The 21,991-nt window shown below is 48.5% G+C and overlaps 1 protein-coding gene across 1 annotated transcript in view; it reads left to right on the forward strand.

Moving 5' to 3' along the window:
• The window catches only part of LOC137332578 (slit homolog 3 protein-like), a 612,265-nt gene that overhangs the window by 282,757 nt on the left and 307,517 nt on the right, over positions 1 to 21,991 (forward strand). Inside the window, exon 5 of the mRNA XM_067996507.1 lies at positions 5,202 to 5,273. Within this exon, the coding sequence (XP_067852608.1) occupies positions 5,202 to 5,273 (72 nt within the window). The remainder of the gene's footprint in view (positions 1 to 5,201; positions 5,274 to 21,991) is intronic.

The raw sequence follows: 21,991 nt of genomic DNA on the forward strand, positions 1-21,991 counted from the left end.
ATGGAAACCAGGTGTGGGAAGCATGACTGATTTTTTTCCTTTCTCTAATTTAAGTCAACTGATGTCAATTATAGTGCCACAACTGCTGCCGCCCTGGACTGAAATTGGCTAACTCAGCACGGAGCTAGAATCAAACCTTGGACCTTATGGTCTGTATGGCTTTGGTACTACACCAGGCGGTGCCTTCATCCGCTAGACTGTAAGCGGTTCGAGTACAAGTTTGAACAGAGATTCCTGCAGTCTCCTGTTTCCACTTGTTCTTCACTTTCTTTACATCTCCTCATCTTCCTTTGACCAAGGGTCTTTTTTTAAATTTGTTCATGGGATGTGGGCATCGCTGGCGAGGCCAGCATTTATTGCCCATCCCTAATTGCCCTTAAGACGGTGGTGGTGAGCCGCCTTCTTGAACCGCTGCAATCCGTGTGGTGAAGGTTCTCCCACAGTGCTGTTAGGTAGGGAGTTCCAGGATTTTGACCCAGCGACGATGAAGGAACGACGATATATTTCCAAGTTGGGATGGTGTGTGACTTGGAGGGGAACGTGCAGGTGGTGTTGTTCCCATGTGCCTGCTGCTCTTGTCCTTCTAGGTGGTAGAGGTCGTGGGTTTGGGAGGTGCTGTCGACGAAGCCTTGGCGAGTTGCTGCAGTGCATCCTGTGGATGGTGCACACTGCAGCCACAGTGCGCCGGTGGTGAAGGGAGTGAATGTTTAGGGTGGTGGATGGGGTGCCAATCAAGTGGGCTGCTTTGTCCTGGATGGTGTCGAGCTTCTTGAGTGTTGTTGGAGCTGCACTCATCCAGGCAAGTGGAGAGTATTCCATCACATTCCTGACTTGTGCCTTGTGCCTTGTGGCATCACCACAGAGTACAGAATCATCTGTAAATATCATAGTCCCTTGCTAGGTTTTGCAATCCAGTTCTTCAGGATTAATGGTTGCAAGAATAGGTTTAGACACATGATGAAATTATCTATCGAACATGGTAGTTCCAGTCCTCCTGGGACCATGGGATATTGTGTGTTGAATACAACAGGCCATGGTTGAATAATGTAGATTGTAATGTTGCACTGGCATCCTGGAGTTTTGCTTGATTACCGTGAACAATCAAAGAAATATTTCACAGAATTTATCTTCATGGTAGTTTAACCTGAAGTTATTCACCTTCCTGAGGGGATTAAATGAATTAAGTAGAGTTAATTATAAGGTAAATTGTACATGGTCTGTTGGATGCAGCAGTCACCCGGAACATCCCTGAATCAGCTGTGCTGCCTCTTCATTCCCAATGTTGTGGAGATGCCGGTGATGGACTGGGGTTGACAAATGTAAGGAATCTTACAAGACCAGGTTATAGTCCAACTGTTTTATTTGAAAATAAAACAGTTGGACTATAACCTGGTGTTGTAAGATTCCTTACAAATCCCAATGTTGTGGGCAAACCTCCTGACTGGACTGCTCCAGGCAGGACATTGCAGTAGTGCGAACTGGGAAGTTTGCCTACAACATTGGGAGTTGGGAGCCAGCAATGTTGACATGGGTGATCTGGAAGCTTTCTGGATGGGGCAGGAGACTTTTACGGTGGACCAAATGACCACTTTGGTGTCAGCCATGGCTTAGTGGTAGCACCATTGTCTCTGGTTCAGAATTTTATGGGCTCCAGACAGTCCCACTCCAGAGACTTGAGCACAAAATCTAGGCTGAGACTTCAGTGCAGTACGGAGGGAGCACTGCACTGTCGGAGGTACCGTCTTTCGTTAAACTAGGTAGACATAAAAGATCCTGTGGCAGTATTTCGAAGAAGAGGAGGGGAGTTCTCCCCAGTGTCCTGGCCAATATTTATCCCTCAACCAACATCACTAAAACAGATGATCTTGTCATTATCTCATTGCTGTTTGTGGGACCTTGCTGTGCGCAAATTGGCTGCCACGTTTCCTACATTGCAACAGTGACTACACTTCAAAAGTACTTCATTGTCTGTGAAGTGCTTTGGGATGTGAAAGGCACTATATACATGCAAGATCTTTCTTTCTTTGTATTCTCTACCTTCTTATGTTTTTATTGAACCTGAGTTCTCTATTTCCTGATTCCCGAGTACATTGATGGCGTAGGAACCTGTTGTCAAGATATTCTGGTAATGTGACTAACCACATTAACCTCTCTATCTTTGCGTATTAGTGTATGTGCATGTATGGAGATGAGATTTGTGTACATATTGGACTGAAGAATGTGTTTATCTATACTTCTCTTAAGTATGAGCAATAATAATTGTAAGTAGTAAATTCTTAAGGTATTCTTCAATTTCTGATGTGTTTGCATGTTTGTTATGGATCAGACCCATAACCTATGTTTGTGCTTTATACATCAAGAAACTACTCACAAAGTGAAAGGGGAGGGAGGGGCAAGAAAGAGACACCACTTTAAGTATTCACAGAAGTGATTGATAGGCTACCATCCAAGTCTGGTATTCTAGTTTGTTTAGATCTTCTCATTTGGTCCATTTGAATTCAGATGGGCAGGAAAAGACCAGCTGGTCTATCAAGCCTGCCCCACACTTATAATGGCTGGAGCATCATGACTAGACACTTCCCCCACCCCCTACCCCCCTCTCTACCTTCACCTCCTCCCCCCACCCCACACAACCAGCCATGTAATCTCCTGGGTGAGCAAAAAATAGAGAAAATCCCAGGGTCAATAAGGGGGAAAGAACTCTGGAAAATTCCTCTCCAAACCTCTCAGGCCAGTCCAAGAGATCGCATGGACCATGTGTTCGTTATCTGATTAAATACTTACCTTCTACATGATGCGATCTCTGCCCCAGCCATGAACCAGTCCCACTCCCTCTTGAAGGCATGCAGGGTGTCCGTTCATATCACACCAGCCTGCAAACCATTCCAGAGGCTCACTATTCCCTGGGAATAGAAGAGCTGCTCTACCACCAATCTATTCTTACTTTTGCGTAGTTTAAACTCATGTCCCCTGGTCCTCCCCAATCTGTCAAACTGGAATAATCCATTAATAGGCCCCGAAATCCAGCCCTTTCCTTATTTTGTAAACCTTTTATCAGGTCACCTCTAAGTCTAAAGCAAAATACTGCAGATGCTGGAAATCAGAAATAAAAACAGAAAATGCTGGATAAGCTCAGCAAGTCAGGCAGCATCTGTGGAGAAAGAAACAGAGTTAACGTTTCAGGCCGAAGACTGCAGCAAGTGGGCCAAGGTTTTTGCCCCATTTTCAGAGCAGCCTGCAGCGGTTCCCTTAAGGCCTGCTGGTTAGGCTGCTCTGCGTCCAGTAACATTTCGAGGCCCGCTCAAAAATCGAATTGAGTGGGCCTCAGGCGAGCAGATTTTTAAAAAAAAAATGTTGTCTGCCCACCTCACAGGGCACTAGGTGAAGAAAATTTACCCCATGTGCCTTCAGCTGGTAATTGGGAATGGTTTGGTTTTTGACCTCTCCACAGCTACCAGCAACAAGGTATGTGTTTACAGTCCAACCAGCTTACATGTTAGTTTTTTTAATTCCTCCTGCTCACCCAACCAAGATGAAGAGCCTTTCCTTAACAAAGGATCACTTCCTAGAGGTCTAGGAGAACACTGACAAAATTATTCTCCAATTGCGGCAGGAAGATTGGAATGACAAGCTCCCAATTCGGAGCTGTCACTAGAAATTGAACCTGTGGCCATGTTAATGTTAACACTGCCCCAACATTAGACATAGCTGATATAAGCTGGAGCACTCCACAAATAAGATCATGGAGATGCTTTTTAGAAATTCTTTTTTGTTGAGTTCACATCAGGCATAAAAGGCCAAAGGCCTCGTGGTTTTAACAAAGATTTAACATGTCACAGTTGGAGCAGTTAAAGAACTGAGGTCAAAAGTTTGAAAAGTAAAAATGCTGGGACTCTGGTTAACTTGTGTAAGCTTGAAAACCAAATGAAGAATTTTCTGTTAAATCCATTGAACAGGTTTCTCTCTCTCTCTGTCTCACACACGCTAAACTGTTGAAAGGAAACATCAGTCATTGAAAGCAATGATGAGATCTGTCACTTTCAATTACATCATCCACACAAACAGGCAAAGGTTCAGAAAAGAACTATTCAATGTGGCTGATAGGATGGACGCAGTTAAATTTTCTTGTAAAAATCCTGTTTCTTGCCCCTCTCTCCCCTTCCCTCTCTGTCACCCCCCTATTTCTGCCTCACATTATCTGTCTCCTTTTTTCTTTCTTGTTCCCCCTCTCGGTTCCTCTCTCACTTTCTTCCCCTCTCTCTGCTTTCATCCCTGCCCTCTCCCCTCTGTCCTTCTCCCCCTCTTGGTCACACTCTATTCCCATCTTACTCTGTCTCTCCTCCTCCTCTGTTCCTCTCTCTCCATCACTCTTCCTTCTCCTTTCTTCTCTCACTTTCTCCCTGCTCCCTCTGGCTATTTTCCTTTCTTTTTATTGCTCTCTCTCTCTGGCTCCCTCCTTGTCTCACACTCTGTTCATGGGACTATTGGTGTTTTTAACTGCACATACTCTATCTCCACATCCCTCTCTATCTCTCCCTCTCTTTCAGTTTGCTTGTATTTATGTCTCTGGTCTTCTCTTCAGTGTTTTTCTCCTCCTTCCTGCTCATCTTTGTCTTTGTCTCCCTCTCTCTGCCTTGTCTGTATGTGTATCTGTCTCTGTCTGTAAGTGTTTTTTTCTCTCTCCCTGACTGTCAGTTTCACAGAGTTTTGACAATTTCTGTTCAGGTTGGTAGACAGAAATCCCATCACAGTTAACATCGATCAGTTTTTTTTTCGCATGGAAGAATGTTGCCAAAATTAATTTAGCAGCGACTAAGTAACTCAATTTAAAAGGATCAGGAACATGGAAATCATTTTTTAAAACATTTGCATTTAATCTTTAAGCAAAATGCATAGATAAACCATTGCAAATGTTGTGCTATTTTAAAGCCATTCTGCTAATGTATTTTTAACTAGATTGATCACGGGTTCAGTCAATCAGTGTGTTTGAAATTCTGAAAGAGCTACATGTGCATGAAAATGGGAAAATCCTGACAGTGCATCAAACAATTATCCTTTTTTGTAAAAAGAGTTTGGCCAGCTAGTTGTCAACATGGTGAAGGGGGTCCTTTTAAACAGACACTGCCCCTCTTATCACTACCTACTTTTACTGGCTGCCTAAGAGATTCCTCAATCGTAAATCCAGTGTTTCTTATTTACAGTGATCTCAGTGAGAATCGGATTCAAGCTCTTCCCAGAAAAGCTTTCCGTGGGATTGTCGACATCAAAAACTTGTGAGTAATAATCCAATGTTTTTTTTCATTCTGAGGCCTCACGGGGCTCCCTGACACAATCCTGAAAAGCCTTAACCCCAGGTAACCCACAATAAGGATGGATTTCCTCTGCGTCAATGTGGCACGAGCAGTGAAATTGTTCACTAATTTTACGAAAAAGAAATTGAACAATTTTTTGCTCAAAATTTCATTTTGAGCAGCCGCAAAATGAAAATCTCACAGTGGTAAATTGAGATGGTCTTCTGAGTTTAAATGTAGGGCCCATTCTTTATCCCTTCTCCTGACCCATCCTATACCTCGGCTGGAAGAGCACAAAGGAGTTTGCTCCACATCTAACCTATAACTGACCTGGTAGGTTTGACATTGACTCCAGGTGTGAAATTAAAAAGCAATCCATTCCGCTCCACTGACATCCATCACCTTAATGATGTGAAAAAAATATCAGAAACAGGCACGTAAAGTGACGGGTGCCTTTGGGTGTCAATTAGAAGAATTTGGATTTTTTTTTCAAGCTGCAGTGGATTCAGTTTAATCATTCCTGCCTGTAATGATCATTCGCATGGAATGGTTTATCCAAACCTGTAACCCATGTGTGAGTGTGCTTATAATGATCAGTCAGGCTTAGTTGTATTGATCAGATTAGTGGTATTATACCTTATACCATAACAAGCTAAGAAATTCTTTCCCATCCTGAAACAACAGACTAAGACTAGTAAACCAGTACCACTAATCTGTGGCATAAAAGAACAGGCTTCACTTTATCAATATGCAGTGTACAAAGAAAAGACTGATGTATCTTTCATCGAACCTCGAGGTGCTCTTTTGTCAGATCTCCACTCCCCCCTCCCCAGTCCCAGCGCCCCTTCTCCCTCCCCCCTCCCCAGTCCCAGCGCACCTTCTCCCTCCCCCCTCCCCACTCCCAGCGCCCCTTCTCCCTCCCCCCTCCCCCCTCCCCACTCCCAGCGCCCCTTCTCCCTCCCCCCTCCCCCCTCCCCACTCCCAGCGCCCCTTCTCCCTCCCCCCTCCCCCCACCCCAGTCCCAGCACCCATTCTCCCTCCCCCCTCCCCAGTCCCAGCGCCCCTTCTCCACTCCCCCCTCCCCAGTCCCAGCGCCCCTTCTCCCTCCCCCTCCCCCCTCCCCGCTCCCAGCGCCCCTTCTCCCTCCCCCCTCCCCCCGCCCCAGTCCCAGCACCCATTCTCCCTCCCCCCTCCCCAGTCCCAGCGCCCCTTCTCCACTCCCCCCTCCCCAGTCCCAGCACCCATTCTCCCTCCCCCCTCCCCAGTCCCAGTGCCCCTCCCCCCTCCCCATTCCCAGCGCCCCTCCCCCTCCCCATTCCCAGCGCCCCTTCTCCCTCCCCCCTCCCCAGTCCCAGCGCCCATTCTCCCTCCCCCCTCCCCAGTCCCAGTGCCCCTCCCCCCTCCCCAGTCCCAGTGCCCCTCCCCCCTCCCCATTCCCAGCGCCCCTCCCCCTCCCCAGTCCCAGCGCCCATTCTCCCTCCCCCCTCCCCAGTCCCAGCGCCCATTCTCCCTCCCCCTCCCCAGTCCCAGCGCCCCTTCTCCCTCCCCCTCCCCAGTCCCAGTGCCCCTTCTCCCTCCCCCCTCCCCCCTCCCCACTCCCAGCGCCCCTTCTCCCTCCCCCTCCCCCCTCCCCACTCCCAGCGCCCCTTCTCCCTCCCCCCTCCCCCCTCCCCACTCCCAGCGCCCCTTCTCCCTCCCCCCTCCTCAATCCCAGTCCCAGTGCATCCCCTCCCCAGGCACAGCGCTGCTGCCCCTCCCCCTCCCCAGTCTGAGCACAGCTCCTCCTCCCCCCTCCCCACTCCCAGCGCCCCTTCTCCCTCCCCCCTCCCCCCTCCCCAGGCCCAGCGCCCATTCTCCCTCCCCCCTCCCCAGTCTCAGCGCCCCTTCTCCCTCCCCCCTCCCCAGTCCCAGCGCCCCTTCTCCCTCCCCCCTCCCCAGTCCCAGCACCCATTCTCCCTCCCCCCTCCCCAGTCCCAACGCCCCTTCTCCCTCCCCCCTCCCCAGTCCCAGCGCCCCTTCTCCCTCCCCCCTCCCCACTCCCAGTGCCCCTTCTCCACTCCCCCCTCCCCAGTCCCAGCGCCCCTTCTCCCTCCCCCCTCCCCAGTCCCAGCACCCATTCTCCCTCCCCCTCCCCAGTCCCAGCACCCATTCTCCCTCCCCCTCCCCAGTCCCAGCGCCCCTTCTCCCTCCCCCCTCCCCACTCCCAGTGCCCCTTCTCCACTCCCCCCTCCCCAGTCCCAGCGCCCCTTCTCCCTCCCCCCTCCCCAGTCCAAGCACCCATTCTCCCTCCCCCCTCCCCACTCCCAGTGCCCCTTCCCCACTCCCCCCTCCCCAGTCCCAGTGCCCCTCCCCCTCCCCATTCCCAGCGCCCCTTCTCCCTCCCCCCTCCCCAGTCCCAGCGCCCATTCTCCCTCCCCCCTCCCCAGTCCCAGCGCCCCTTCTCCCTCCCCCCTCCCCAGTCCCAGCGCCCCTTCTCCCTCCCCCCTCCCCACTCCCAGCGCCCCTTCTCCCTCCCCCTCCCCAGTCCCTGCGACCCTTCTCCCTCCCCCCTCCCCAGTCCCAGCGCCCCTTCTCCCTCCCCCTCCCCACTCCCAGCGCCCCTCCTCCCTCCTCAGTCCCAGTCCCAGTGCATCCCCTCCCCAGGCACAGCGCTGCTGCCCCTCCCCCTCCCCAGTCTGAGCACAGCTCCTCCTCCCCCTCCCCAGTCCCAGTGCTGCTGCCTCTCCCCCTCCCCAGTCTGAGCACAGCTCCTCCTCCCCCTCCCCAGTCCCAGTGCTGCTGCCTCTCCCCCTCCCCAGTCTGAGCACAGCTCCCCCTCCCCCTCCCCAGTCCCAGTGCTGCTGCCTCTCCCCCTCCCCAGTCTGAGCACAGCTCCCCCTCCCCCTCCCCAGTCCCAGCGCTGCTGTCCCTCCCCCTCCCCAGTCCCAGTGCTGCCGCCCCTCCCCCTCCCCAGTCCCAGCGCTGCTGCTCCTCCCCCTCCCCAGTCCCAATGCTAATGCCCCTCCCCTCCCCCCCCCAGTCCCAATGCTGATGCCCCTCCCGTCCCCCTCCTCAGTCCCAGCGCTACCTCTGCCACCCACCGCTGCCAACACCGCTGCCCCTTCCAGGTTCTCTACCTGAGTACTATTGCTCTGCCTCTTCCTGTCTCCTCACATATTCCAATGTTGTGCATTTCCCTGCCCGCCCATTTAAGTCCTGATGCCCTATTCCTGTCTGCTCCCCTGAATCCCGATTCTCTCCCTTTCCCTGCCAACCTACCTGAGTCCTGGTGCCGCTGCTTCTCCTTGCCATCTGTAGCGGCCGAGGAGGAACATAAGACAGAAGAATAAAGAGAATAAATCGTGGAAAACAAAGTGAAATGAAGAGAATTTGGAAAGTTGGATGTTATATCCTGTTCCTATCTTGTGGCTTTTGGCTGAATTGCCCACAGCAATTTAAAGACATGGGTGATGGATGCTGTCAGGAAAGCTACTGTTTTATGCCAGAACTAGAATTCCTTTGTTCATTCTTTAATGGGATCAGAGAACTCCTGAGCCTTGTAGAGCAATGGACTGAACAAAATCCATGCATCCAAGCATGCTTCATTCGTAATAATTAAACTTGGGCTGATCCAAATCAATCATTATAACCGAAGCCCGAGCTGTGTTGGAATTTGTGCTTTGGATTCTACCCTACATATCCAGTTATTTTTTTTATTTCTGAAACCAAAACCTGTTGTGACTTACAGATTCCTGCAATGAATCAAACTCGCTCGTGTAAGCTAAAAAAAAAGGAAGACGCCTAAGATGGTTGCAAGATCACGTATTGCTTTTCTATACAAGGCTAAGTAAAATGGTTGCAGTGATTTATATTTATTGAGTAAATGTTTCAAGAAATCCACCCTGTTAGGCAGAAGAGAGAGCTAATTTATCATAAAATATATTGTAATTCTTAATTACTCTTTCAAGCAGCTTTATTGGAGCCATGAACCCTGAATACGTCATTCTGACAATGTCCCCCTTTCACATCCATTTTATTATTGGGTTACTTCCAAATCCTTCTGAAGGCTGAATGTTTTTTTTTTCCCTCAGCTTTTCAACTGAATTATTTTCTACAGTAAAAGAATTTCAGATAAGGAGCTTCCCTAATGCCGCAAGATATCTGGGAGTGGATGGTGAAGTGACCTTTCACGTTTGGGACCTGAGTAAATCGATTTCAGCCCAGACGGAGAGGATGAAAGTCTCCTCTCTCTGCTGGCGGCAAGTCTCTTAAGTAAAATTGGAGTTTGGCCATCCACGTTTCTAGTGGGAATAGCTCACTGCTGTAAACTACCCATAATTCAGCACTAATTGACAATCCATTCAGCAATGCCATTTTCCTGAAGAAGAGTAGAGAGTTCTCTCAGTCTCCTGGCCAGCACTCTTCGCTTAACCAACACCGTCAAAACTAGATCAACTGGCCATTCATCTCATTGCGGTTTGTGGGACCTTGCTGTGTATAAATTGGCCACACATTTGTCTACAAAACAACAGTGACCATACTTCAAAGAGTAATTCATTGCCTATGAAGCACCTTGGGACATCCGAAGGTTGTGAAAGGTACTATATAATTGCAAGTTCTTTCTTTCTACTGCAGAGACCCTAATCTGTGCTTTTATCAACTCAACGTTAGATTTGTCCAGCACTCCCTTTCTTGACCTTCTGACTTCAACCCTCCATGAACTACAAGTCATCTAGAACTCACAGCCTGTTTTCCTATCTGCACTAAGTCCTGCATCCCCTTCACCTCTGTCCTTGCCAAACTTTACTGTCTTCCTGTGCCCCAGGGAATTGACATTAAGATGTTCTTCCTCACCTTCAAATATCATCATAGCTCTCTTTGCCTTTGCAATCTCGTCCAGCCATCTGTTCCTGCCATCACCATCCAGTCCTCCAACAGCCGCCTACCTTTTCTCCCCCACTCCCTCCACTCCATTACTGGAAGTAGCTCCTTGAGCCCCTTTAGATCTCATCCTTTGGAACTTCTTCCCTCAGAACCTCTACCATATCACCCCCCTTCCTATTTTCAAAGGCCTCCTTGAGATTTTTTTTTCTGAATAAGCTTTCACCTTTTCTTAATACCTTTTATCTTCTGCATGGTAACTACTCATTGCCCACCACTCTGTAAAATACTCGGAGATGTCTCTCGGTAGGTGAAGAGCACGATAGTAAGGTAAGTTGTTGTTGATAATGGACACTTAAAGAGCAACATTGATAGATGCATGAAAGCAGCTCACCTGCCTGCTGCCTTGATGACTGGACTAGAGCTGCTTTACTGAAATGTGCGCTCAACAAGCAGTCGAGGGAGCAGATGGGTGCCTCGGATTTCAGATAGGGAGGTTGAGATCTTGGTGGGTCAAGATCACGAGAGGCTGTTTCCCTCAAATGGTCACCGTGTCTCATGGATAGTTGGAGACATGGGCAGAATTTCAGTGGGGGTTCCCCAATCTCGTACCGTAACTTCAGCAGAAGATCAACATAAAAACCCCAGAGAAACGGATTAAGCACAAAAGCGTGGTAGTCAGGCACTGAGGCCAAATACCGGGGTGAGAATCAATAGCTGAGCAGCCATGTAGGGGAAAAAATGAACTAACACTTCATTGGCGCTGTGTTCAAAGAGTGTTCTTGTAGGCTGAAATCTGAGGTGAGTTAAATGGCCTGTTTAGCACCTGTGCAATAGGTGGTGTTGGTGGTGTGGAGGTAACGGACTGAAACATTTTTGCGAGGCCATGTTTATAACGGGCCTATCCTTTGTTCGGTGGATGTCCTTCTTCAATACCACTAGATTTGGCCTATTTGGAGGAAGAAGAGGAAGAGGCAGGAAATAGTCATGCTGCTCGAGGGACATGATGTGGGAAGAGGACTGCTCACGCCAACCATTAGTCTTCCCACCAATTGTACTGGCCGCGCTGAACATGCCTGTACTTAAATGAAGACCGCTGTAGCCTTGAACGTTTTTGCCTCTGGCTCCTTCCAAGGGACACCAGTAATATCATCCAATCTGCAGTCCATGCAGGTATCAAGTAGGCGACTATTGCCACCACTTCATCACTTTCCCCGTGGGTATTTGGAAACAGCAGCAGTGCTAAAAACAACCCCTTCCAAACCCTCAGGCCCACAAAATTCACACTGGACAAACCAGCAAATAAAATATAGAAGCAGAAATATGACCGTGAGTTGCCTCCGCCTCAGGGGCTGGATTGCCAGGACTTGGGGGTCGAGTGTGGCCCCTTTTCGCAAATGCGTGCTGACTTCCTCTTACCTACTTGCCTATTTCATTATCTTGTCTTTCAGGATACCTTCTAATAGTGCCATGGCATCTCCTACATTCACCCAGATCGGGCCTCAGTTTAACATCTCATCCAAAAGGAGACATTCCCAGCAATGCAGTACTCTCTCAGCAATGCACTGGAGTGTCAGCCGAGATTATGTGCTCAAGTTCTGGAGTGGGGCTACCATAAATCCATGCAAAGTCCCTCTTACCATACCTATCAGGTCATTTCATTATCCCTTCTTTCAGGGCACCTTTTAATACTTTACCTACAGCAGATATTAGGTTCCCTGGCCTGCAGCTTCCTGGGTTATCCCAGTGGCTCTTTTTAAGGTTTTGACTTGTGTTAATTCCTTTCCAATCCTCGGGCACTACTCCCATTTCTAGTGACTCTCTGAAGATAGTGATAAGGGCATGACTATTTTGCTAGCCATTTCTTTAAGTACTCTTGTCATGAAGTTCATTTGGGCCTGGTGTCTTGCCTTCCTTTAACTTCCCCAGCCTATCAGTGACTGCCTTACCTGAATCATCACACAGGATATCCTGGCAGAAAGGGTGGGGGATGTGCTTTAGAACATAAGAAATAGGAGCAGGAGGAGACCAATCGGCCCCTCGAGCCTGCTTCGCGGGTGGACTCGTGGGGATTGTTTATTGCCATGATCACGTGCCCATTTATTGGCTTCAGACTGTTTCAACAACTAGGAATGTAATAAGACAAAGGTCATTCATACCCACGACAAATTCACAGTTGAAATCGTCCCCAAACTCTGATTTTTGCAGCTTGGGCCAATTGAAATTATGTAGCAGATATGAAACCGTTCAAATCAATTCCACTGTACATGATCTGGAGACACCAACATTTATTTGAGTTACATAGTTTGCCGGGGATGTTGAAAACAGCATTGGATTGAGGACTTGTTTTTGTTGCAAATTGTTATGCAATTCCAGTTGTTGCCATTCCCGAAACCTCATCAATCATCGCTGTCAGAAAATGAATGCTTTACACTGGTCAGAACAATGGACTGTGCTTAAATAGCAGTCACAGGTTGGCAACAAATGTGCAAACCTCAGGAAAAACTGTCAATCACAGGCCGCCGCCAGAGACACGGAGGTTCAGATATGATACCATTCAAGTGCTGTGTGCATGAGGAGATCAGATTTCAGTTGTCAGATCCTCACAATCTATAAGCACGCTGAGCCAGCGGTGAGCTGCGACTTCAGCATCCGGGAATGTCGAATGTGTTGCTTTTTTGGACCGGGTGGCCGTCGATTGGCATTGGAGCACTTAATAGCATGGGCTCAAAACAGCAGTGTGGACTTGTCTGCAGCATATGATTCGGGATGGCAGGACGACCTACTGCTGACAATGTCGAGAATGGCATGCTGCAAACCAACTTTGTGCCGACTGACAGCCATCCTCACGAATCGCAGGTTCCGTGTACATCTCATGGTGCAGATTCGAAAACCTCGACTCCTGAATATTGGGCTCCGGCTCTATCACTTTTTAATATTTACATCGGTGATATCCCACCGACCCAGTCAAAAAAATTTGCATATGCAGATGACCTTGCGATAGCCATCAGGCGAGAACTCTTGCAGATGACTTGAAAATACTTGAGGACGATTATAAGCTGCGGCAGCTTCATCCGAATCCTCTGAAAATGCTCGTCTCTGCAGTTCATTTGAACAAACAGCATGCAAAGAAGCACCTGTGGGACTTAACTCAGGCTCGAGGACTTCCCAAATTACCTTGGAGTGGTTCTGGATTGTCGTTTCATTTACCGGCAATATCTGATGAAAACTGCAGCCAAGACAAAGACTTAATCCACAAATTAGCTGGGACCTGCTGGGGAGCAGATGCTCACACCCTGCAGACACTCACCTTGGCCCTTGTTTTCTCAGTGGTTGAATATTGTGCATCAGCATGGGCAGGAGGTCCACATAAAAATCTAGTGGACGTGCAACTGAACACCTCCGATGAGAACCATCACAGGAGTGCAGAAACCAGCACCCTGTCCTTGGTCATATCCTGCCACCATCTCTCATGAGAACATAAGAAATAGGATCAGGAGTAGGCCATACGGCCCCTCGAGCTTGCTCTGCCATTCAATCAGATCATGGCTGATCTTTGACCTCAACTCCACTTTCCCGCCTGATCCCCATATCCCTTGATTCCCCTGGAGTCCAAAAATCTATCCATCTCAACCTTGAATATACTCAATGACTCAACATCCACAGCCCTGTGGGGTAGAGAATTCCAAAGATTCACAACCCTCTGCGTGAAGAAATTCCTCCTCATCTCAGTCTTGAATGGCTGACCCCGTATCCTGAGACTTTGGCCCCTAGTTCTAGACTGTCCAGCCAGGGGAAACAATCTCTCAGCATCTACTCTCATAATCTTATATAATTCAATGAAATCACCTTTTATTCTTCTAAACTCCAGACAGTATAGGCCCATTCCACTCAACCTCTCTTCATAGGATAACCCTCACATCCCAGGAATTAACCTAGTAAACTTTCATTGCGCTGGCTCTAAGGCAAGTATATCCTTCCTTAGACAAGGAGTCTAAAACTGTACAGAGTACTCCAGGTGAGGTCCCACCAATGCCCTGTACAACTGCAATAAGGCTTCCTTACTCTTGTACTCCAACTCCCTTGCAGAAGAGAAGCAGCAATAATCAGAGAATATAACCGTAACCCATCAACTCAGACCTGCCTATTATTGAAGATCTCCAGAAGTACTGAGATGCCCCTTAAGTCCAGGAAACCCTTCTGATTAGCATCCAACACTCTCAAAACCTCAGAACTCTCATCTAAAGACAAGTGGCAGAGACTGTGGGAACCCAGCAGTCACAAATGAGGACCTGATCACAGGCACTCAACGGAACAGCCACCTGGCTTCAAAATGGAACATAAAATATGGGTCACTGCGAACTGCCTCAGAACTTCATACGGGCGCTGTAGCTATCTACTATATAAATGGAAGATGAAGAATAGTTCGAAGTGTGACTGTGGAGAGACTCCAAAACATGGAGCATCTGGTGAACCATTGTTCACTAAAGTCATTCCCTGGAGAATAGCATCTATTCACTCTGTATCACCAGAGCCCATCGAGTGAATGACCAACATGGACGTGAATATATAACATTGTTTTTCAAATTTGTATTTGAACGAAATATCCAAAGCAATCCCAAAATTACGTGGCCTGACTGACCGACCCATTCACACGAACCCAAAAGACACAAGCCTGACTACACAAACCACTCACACGAACCCGAATCACACAGCCCATTCACACTAACCCCAATCACACAGCCCATTCACACTAACCCGAATCACACAGCCCATTCACACTAACCCTAATCACACAGCCCATTCACACTAACCCGAATCACACAGCCCATTCACACTAACCCTAATCACACAGCCCATTCACACTAACCCCAATCACACAGCCCATTCACACTAACCCTAATCACACAGCCCATTCACACTAACCCCAATCACACAGCCCATTCACACTAACCCTAATCACACAGCCCAATCACACAGCCCATTCACACTAACCCTAATCACACAGCCCATTCACACTAACCCGAATCACACAGCCCATTCACACTAACCCCAATCACACAGCCCATTCACACTAACCCGAATCACACAGCCCATTCACACTAACCCTAATCACACAGCCCATTCACACTAACCCTAATCACACAGCCCATTCACACTAACCCTAATCACACAGCCCATTCACACTAACCCGAATCACACAGCCCATTCACACTAACCCTAATCACACAGCCCATTCACACTAACCCTAATCACACAGCCCATTCACACTAACCCCAATCACACAGCCCATTCACACGAACCCTAATCACACAGCCCATTCACACGAACCCTAATCACACAGCCCATTCACACGAACCCGAATCACACAGCCCATTCACACTAACCCTAATCACACAGCCCATTCACACTAACCCGAATCACACAGCCCATTCACACTAACCCTAATCACACAGCCCATTCACACTAACCCTAATCACACAGCCCATTCACACTAACCCGAATCACACAGCCCATTCACACTAACCCTAATCACACAGCCCATTCACACTAACCCTAATCACACAGCCCATTCACACTAACCCTAATCACACAGCCCATTCACACTAACCCTAATCACACAGCCCATTCACACGAACCCTAATCACACAGCCCATTCACACTAACCCTAATCACACAGCCCATTCACACTAACCCGAATCACACAGCCCATTCACACTAACCCTAATCACACAGCCCATTCAAACTAACCCCAATCACACAGCCCATTCACACGAACCCTAATCACACAGCCCAATCACACAGCCCATTCACACTAACCCTAATCACACAGCCCATTCACACTAACCCGAATCACACAGCCCATTCACACAAACTGCAATCACACAGCCCATTCACACTAACCCGAATCACACAGCCCATTCACACTAACCCGAATCACACAGCCCACTCACACTAACCCGAATCACACAGCCCATTCACACTAACCCAAATCACACAGCCCATTCACACTAACCCCAATCACACAGCCCATTCACACTAACCCGAACCACACAGCCCATTCACACTAACCCTAATCACACAGCCCATTCACACTAACGCTAATCACACAGCCCATTCACACTAACCCGAATCACACAGCCCATTCACATTAACCCCAATCACACAGCCCATTCACACTAACCCCAATCACACAGCCCATTCACACTAACCCTAATCACACAGCCCATTCACACTAACGCTAATCACACAGCCCATTCACACTAACCCCAATCACACAGCCCATTCACACTAACCCAAATCACACAGCCCATTCACACTAACGCTAATCACACAGCCCATTCACACGAACCCCAATCACACAGCCCATTCACACTAACCCCAATCACACAGCCCATTCACACCAACCCTAATCACACAGCCCATTCACACTAACGCTAATCACACAGCCCATTCACACTTACCCCAATCACACAGCCCATTCACACGAACCCCAATCACACAGCCCATTCACACTAACGCTAATCACACAGCCCATTCACACTAACCCCAATCACACAGCCCACTCAAACTAACCCCAATCACACAGCCCATTCACACTAACCCCAATCACACAGCCCATTCACACTAACCCCAATCACACAGCCCATTCACACTAACCCCAATCACACAGCCCATTCACACTAACCCTAATCACACAGCCCACTCAAACTAACCCCAATCACACAGCCCATTCACACTAACCCTAATCACACAGCCCATTCACACTAACCCCAATCACACAGCCCATTCACACTAACCCTAATCACACAGCCCATTCATACTAACCCTAATCACACAGCCCATTCACACTAACCCCAATCACACAGCCCATTCACAGTACCCCCAATCACACAGCCCATTCACACTAACCCTAATCACACAGCCCATTCACACTAACCCTAATCACACAGCCCATTCACACTAACCCCAATCACACAGCCCATTCACACTAACCCGAATCACACAGCCCACTCACACTCACCCTAATCACACAGCCCACTCAAACTAACCCCAATCACACAGCCCACTCAAACTAACCCCAATCACACAGCCCATTCACACGAACCCAAATCACACAGTCCATTCACACGAACCCGAATCACACAGCCCACTCAAACTAACCCTAATCACACAGCCCACTCAAACTAACCCGAATCACACAGCCCATTCACACGAACCCGAATCACACAGCTCATTCACACTAAACCTAATCACACAGCCCATTCACACTAACCCTAATCACACAGCCCATTCACACTAACCATAATCACACAGCCCATTCACACAAACTATAATCACACAGCCCATTCACACTAACCCTAATCACACAGCCCATTCACACTAACCCTAATCACACAGCCCATTCACACAAACCCGAATCACACAGCCCATTCACACTAACCCGAATCACACAGCCTACTCACACGAACCTGAATCACACAGCCCACTCACACTAACCCTAATCACACAGCCCATTCACACTAACTCTAATCACACAGCCCATTCACACTAACCCGAATCACACAGCCTACTCACACTAACCCTAATCACACAGCCCATTCACACTAACTCTAATCACACAGCCCATTCACACTAACCCGAATCACACAGCCTACTCACACTAACCCTAATCACACAGCCCATTCACACTAACCCTAATCACACAGCCCATTCACACTAACCCGAATCACACAGCCCACTCACACGAACCCCAATCACACAGCCCATTCACACGAACCCGAATCACACAGCCCACTCACACTAACCCCAATCACACAGCCCATTCACACTAACCCGAATCACACAGCCCATTCACACTAACCCTAATCACACAGCCCACTCACACTAACCCCAATCACACAGCCTATTCACACCAACACTAATCACACAGCCCATTCACACTAACCCCAATCACACAGCCCATTCACACTAACCCCAATCACACAGCCCATTCACACTAACCCCAATCACACAGCCCATTCACACTGACCCGAATCACACAGCCCATTCACACTAACCCTAATCACACAGCCCATTCACACTAACCCTAATCACACAGCCCATTCACACTAACCCGAATCACACAGCCCATTCACATTAACCCGAATCACACAGTCCATTCACACTAACCCTAATCACACAGCCCATTCACACTAAGCCGAATCACACAGCCCATTCACACTAACCCTAATCACACAGCCCATTCACACTAACCCGAATCACACAGCCCATTCACACTAACCCTAATCACACAGCCCATTCACACTAACCCTAATCACACAGCCCATTCACACTAACCCCAATCACACAGCCCATTCAAACTAACCCTAATCACACAGCCCATTCACACTAACCCCAATCACACAGCCCATTCACACTAACCCGAATCACACAGCCCATTCACACTAACCCGAATCACACAGCCCATTCACACTAACCCTAATCACACAGCCCATTCACACGAACCCCAATCACACAGCCCATTCACACTAACCCGAATCACACAGCCCATTCACACTAACCCTAATCACACAGCCCATTCACACTAACCCCAATCACACAGCCCATTCACACTAACCCTAATCACACAGCCCATTCACACTAACCCGAATCACACAGCCCATTCACACCAACCCAAATCACACAGCCCATTCACACTAACCCCAATCACACAGCCCATTCACACTAACCCTAATCACACAGCCCACTCAAACTAACCCAAATCACAAAGCCCATTCACACCAACCCAAATCACACAGCCCATTCACACTAACCCCAATCACACAGCCCATTCACACTAACGCTAATCACACAGCCCATTCACACTAACCCCAATCACACAGCCCATTCACACTAACGCTAATCACACAGCCCATTCACACTAACCCCAATCACACAGCCCACTCACACTAACCCTAATCACACAGCCCATTCACACTAACCCAAATCACACAGCCCATTCACACTAACCCGAATCACACAGCCCATTCACACTAACCCAAATCACACAGCCCATTCACACTAACGCTAATCACACAGCCCATTCACACTAACCCCAATCACACAGTCCATTCACACTAACGCTAATCACAAAGCCCATTCACACGAACCCCAATCACACAGCCCATTCAAACTAACCCTCATCACACAGCCCATTCACACTAACGCTAATCACACAGCCCATTCACACTAACGCTAATCACACAGCCCATTCACACTAACGCTAATCACACAGCCCACTCAAACTAACCCTAATCACACATCCCATTCACACTAACGCTAATCACACAGCCCATTCACAATAACCCCAATCACACAGCCCATTCACACTAACGCTAATCACACAGCCCATTCACAATAACCCCAATCACACAGCCCATTCACACTAACGCTAATCACACAGCCCATTCACACTAACGCTAATCACACAGCCCATTCACACTAACGCTAATCACACAGCCCATTCACACTAACGCTAATCACACAGCCCACTCAAACTAACCCTAATCACACATCCCATTCACACTAACGCTAATCACACAGCCCATTCACAATAACCCCAATCACACAGCCCATTCACACTAACGCTAATCACACAGCCCATTCACACTAACCCTAATCACACAGCCCACTCAAACTAACCCTAATCACACATCCCATTCACACTAACGCTAATCACACAGCCCATTCACAATAACCCCAATCACACAGCCCATTCACACTAACGCTAATCACACAGCCCATTCACACTAACCCCAATCACACAGCCCATTCACACTAACGCTAATCACACAGCCCATTCACACTAACCCTAATCACACAGCCCACTCAAACTAACCCTAATCACACAGCCCATTCACACTAACGCTAATCACACAGCCCATTCACACTAACCCAAATCACACAGCCCATTCACACTAACGCTAATCACACAGCCCATTCACACTAACCCAAATCACACAGCCCATTCACACTAACCCTAATCACACAGCCCACTCAAACTAACCCTAATCACACAGCCCATTCACACTAACGCTAATCACACAGCCCATTCACACTAACCCAAATCACACAGCCCATTCACACTAACGCTAATCACACAGCCCATTCACACTAACCCAAATCACACAGCCCATTCACACTAACGCTAATCACACAGCCCATTCACACTAACCCCAATCACACAGCCCACTCACACTAACCCAAATCACACAGCCCATTCACACTAACGCTAATCACACAGCCCATTCACACTAACCCAAATCACACAGCCCATTCACACTAACCCCAATCACACAGCCCATTCACACTAACCCTAATCACTCAGCCCATTCACACTAACCCCAATCACAAAGCCCATTCACACTAACCCTAATCACACAGCCCATTCACACTAACCCTAATCACACAGCCCATTCACACTAACCCTAATCACACAGCCCATTCACACTCACCCGAATCACACAGCCCGTTCACACTCACCCAAATCACACAGCCCATTCACACTAACCCCAATCACACAGCCCATTCACACTAACCCGAATCACACAGCCCATTCACACTAACCCCAATCACACAGCCCATTCACACTAACCCTAATCACACAGCCCATTCACACTAACCCGAATCACACAGCCCATTCACACAAACTGCAATCACACAGCCCATTCACACTAACCCGAATCACACAGCCCATTCACACTAACCCGAATCACACAGCCCATTCACACTAACCCGAATCACACAGCCCACTCACACTATCCCGAATCACACAGCCCATTCACACTAACCCAAATCACACAGCCCATTCACACTAACCCCAATCACACAGCCCATTCACACTAACCCGAACCACACAGCCCATTCACACTAACCCTAATCACACAGCCCATTCACACTAACGCTAATCACACAGCCCATTCACACTAACCCGAATCACACAGCCCATTCACATTAACCCCAATCACACAGCCCATTCACACTAACCCCAATCACACAGCCCATTCACACTAACCCTAATCACACAGCCCATTCACACTAACGCTAATCACACAGCCCATTCACACTAACCCCAATCACACAGCCCATTCACACTAACCCAAATCACACAGCCCATTCACACTAACGCTAATCACACAGCCCATTCACACGAACCCCAATCACACAGCCCATTCACACCAACCCCAATCACACAGCCCATTCACACCAACCCTAATCACACAGCCCATTCACACTAACGCTAATCACACAGCCCATTCACACTTACCCCAATCACACAGCCCATTCACACTAACCCCAATCACACAGCCCATTCACACTAACGCTAATCACACAGCCCATTCACACTAACCCCAATCACACAGCCCATTCACACTAACGCTAATCACACAGCCCATTCACACTAACCCCAATCACACAGCCCATTCACACTAACGCTAATCACACAGCCCATTCACACTAACCCCAATCACACAGCCCATTCATACTAACCCTAATCACACAGCCCATTCACACTAACCCCAATCACACAGCCCATTCACAGTACCCCCAATCACACAGCCCATTCACACTAACCCTAATCACACAGCCCATTCACACTAACCCCAATCACACAGCCCATTCACACTAACCCCAATCACACAGCCCATTCACACTAACCCGAATCACACAGCCCATTCACACTAACGCTAATCACACAGCCCATTCACACTAACCATAATCACACAGCCCATTCACACTAACCCCAATCACACAGCCCATTCACACTAACCCGAATCACACAGCCCACTCACACTCAC

This window comes from Heptranchias perlo, chromosome 14 (assembly GCF_035084215.1).
Source record: "Heptranchias perlo isolate sHepPer1 chromosome 14, sHepPer1.hap1, whole genome shotgun sequence".
NCBI lineage: Eukaryota > Metazoa > Chordata > Chondrichthyes > Hexanchiformes > Hexanchidae > Heptranchias > Heptranchias perlo.